Genomic DNA, 3,044 nt, shown 5'->3' with positions numbered 1-3,044 from the left:
AATAAATCCTTAGGCAAAACTTGGAAGTCCCAATCAACATGACATATATTATAAATTTGATTCTACTTTCAATACTGAGTCCTACCAGTCACTAAATGTTCCCATTGTTACTCTTAAAACTAGCTTCCAAATGACAGCTTCAGGTTTTACATCTGTCTATCTATTCATCTATACACATGTTCATTTGTCTATCTACCTACTGGTCTATCTGTTGATCATTCCCTCTCTCACATATCTTTCTAACCATTTCAGTTTTACTTTTTCTCAGGCTTTCTCTGTCACTCTTTCATTCACTCATTGTCTCTCTCACTCACTCATGCTTAACTTAATTTTTGTCTAATTCTTCTTTCTCTATCACTGTCTCTTTTAGGCTCCTCTTTTCTAGTTATTCTCTTCTTTTTTTTATATCTCTCTCCCCCCACTCCCCCCTGTCTTTTCTTTTGCTTTGTCTACTTCCCCATCCTTCATTCGCAATATTTTCATTTCTACCCTTCCTTCTCACTGCTCTCACTTTCTCTCTCTCCAAGAGAGAGGCAGTAAGAACAGCACCTGTTCTATTCTGGTACAATCTCTCCATTGACTTTGAGAGTGTGAACGCAGCCATACTTGTTAACACCATTGGTTACTGTCTGTATACAGGCCTCATGGGTGCCAATAAGAAAGATGGTCTGAGGTCCTTCCTTGCTGAAGCCACTCTGAAATTTAGATAAAATAGAACAATTAATTAAAGCACCATTACTGTTGTCATCACCACCGTCAAACTTATCCACATCATCATTATCATCGTCATCATTATCATCGTCATCATCATCATCACTATAATCACTACAACCGTCACCAACATTATCACAGTCATATTTATCACTAACACCACCACCAGAAACATCATTATCACCACCACCACCACTACCACCACCATCACTACCAACAATATTGTCATAACCTTCCCCATCATGTAGCGCAGGATTAAAAAATCATAATAATAATGGTTTCTTACAATGTTGTCTTTGTGTGGACAATTTCATCTTTTGGCATGCTGCTTTCTGAACCTTACCATCAGTATAAATTAGGCACACCTTGACTACTTGATAGAGAGCTTTGAGAGAGCATTGAGAGCTGATAGAGATGAGATGGCAGACAGATGGCAAACAAATGTGGATAGTTGTTGACCCAAGTTGACAACAACCAGAATGCATGTTCAACAACAGCAACACAATGACCAGCAGCTAACTTTTTAATTACTACTACAATTACACCAAGAACAAGAACATTCAAACTCTCTCGACATTTTGTCATTCTTAGTCACAACAATATTTGTTGATTTTGTGTACAAAAAGAATAAAATTTTGTTTATAAAAAATCACAACAGACTTCTTTATTCGTTTTCATACAAATGTAACAGGATACGACAAGGTATTTTTCTGAAGGTTAATCATCTTGTTAATGATCACCCTTAGCACTACAACCATTTTCATTGCTATCATCATCACTATCATCACAATTATCACTATCATATTCATCACCACCACCACCACCACCACCAGAATCATCATCACCTAGTAATGTAAGCATGTAATGATTTGTATGTTTATTTTAACCTCTAAAACGTTAACACTTTTATCTTTTACTTATTTTAGTCATTGGACTAAGCCCTGCAGGGTTTAGTCAAACAAATTGACCCCAGTATTATTTTTTGAGACCTAGTACTTATTCTATCAGTCCTTTTTGTCAAAGCGCTAAGTTATGAACATTGACGAACCAACACTGTTTGTCAAGCAGTGGTGGGGGACAGACTCAAACCCAAATGCATACATATATACATGCATATATATATATATATATATATATATTCGTTTACATGGTTTAGTCATTTCACTGCAGTCATACTAGAGCACCACCTTAAAGGGTTTTAGTAGAAGAAATCGATCCAAGGATTTATTCTTTGTAAGCCTAGTACTTATTCTATCAGTCTCTTTTGCCAAACTGCTAAGTTATGGGGACAAAAACATACCACACATTGGTTGTCAAGTGATGGTGGGGAGAGACAAATACAAACACAAAGATACACACACACATAAATATATATACATACATACATATATATATATATATATTTGACGGGCTTCTTTCAGTTTCCATCGACCAAATCCACTCACAAGGCTTTGCTCAGCTCGAGATTATAGTGCCATACAATGGCACTGAATCTGGAACCATGTGGTTGGGAAATAAGCTTCTTAGCGCACAGCCACACCTGCGCCTATATATATATATATATATATATATATATATATATACAACAAGCTTCTTCCAGTTTCCATCTACCAAATACACTCACAAGGGCTATAGTGGAAGACACTTACTCAAGCTGCCATGCAATGGAACTGAACCTAAGACCACAGATTGGGAAACAACCTTCTCAATTACACAACTATGGCTTCCTTTGTAATAATCAACATTTTTCAAATATCTAATGTGTTACGCAATATAATATTTTAACATTTAATGATTGTGAAACTTCAGTTTTAAAGGTCAACAAGTTACGATGGTATTAATAAAAGAATTTTCAAACACTTACAATTGTTTTAAGGAAATCTCCATTACAATTTACTGAGCCAGTGCCATAATCTGAAATGGAAATTACTGGAATTATAAATCAGTTCTCTTTAACCATTTTATATATATTTGTGCAAGCTAAGATAACTAAGACTAGAATGTACGTATTTGGATATTTGTAAATATATACAATTTAGATGAGATGCAGTTTGGGTTCGTGCCAGGTAAAAGCACTACTGATGCCTTATTTCTAGTAAGACAGCTGCAGGAGAAATACCTAGCCAAGGATAAACCTCTGTACCTGGCTTTCGTTGACATGGAGAAAGCCTTTGACAGGGTCCCCCGATCCCTTATCTGGTGGTCAATGAGGAAACTTGGGATAGAAGAATGGTTAGTGAGAGCTGTGCGAGCCATGTACAGAGATGCTGCCAGTAAGGTGAGGGTTGGAAATGAGTACAGCAATGAATTCCGGGTAGAGGTAGGGGGTCCAC

General features: G+C 36.6%; 1 protein-coding gene across 35 annotated transcripts in view; it reads right to left on the bottom strand.

The window, feature by feature from the left end:
- Positions 1 to 352: 352 nt before the first annotated feature.
- The window catches only part of LOC106870491 (fas apoptotic inhibitory molecule 1-like), a 130,554-nt gene continuing 127,862 nt past the window's right edge, over positions 353 to 3,044 (bottom strand). For all 35 annotated transcript variants that reach the window (XM_052974785.1, XM_052974786.1, XM_052974788.1 and 32 more), the window contains 2 exons: positions 2,576 to 2,625; positions 353 to 695 (listed from right to left, as the gene is read on the bottom strand). In XM_052974785.1, the coding sequence (XP_052830745.1) occupies positions 555 to 695; positions 2,576 to 2,625 (191 nt within the window). In that variant the 3' untranslated portion in view covers positions 353 to 554. The remainder of the gene's footprint in view (positions 696 to 2,575; positions 2,626 to 3,044) is intronic.

This window comes from Octopus bimaculoides, chromosome 19 (genome assembly GCF_001194135.2).
Source record: "Octopus bimaculoides isolate UCB-OBI-ISO-001 chromosome 19, ASM119413v2, whole genome shotgun sequence".
Classification (NCBI taxonomy): domain Eukaryota; kingdom Metazoa; phylum Mollusca; class Cephalopoda; order Octopoda; family Octopodidae; genus Octopus; species Octopus bimaculoides.
The sequence above is the reverse complement of the archived record's forward strand: the minus strand, read 5'-3'. Positions and strand labels throughout refer to the sequence as shown.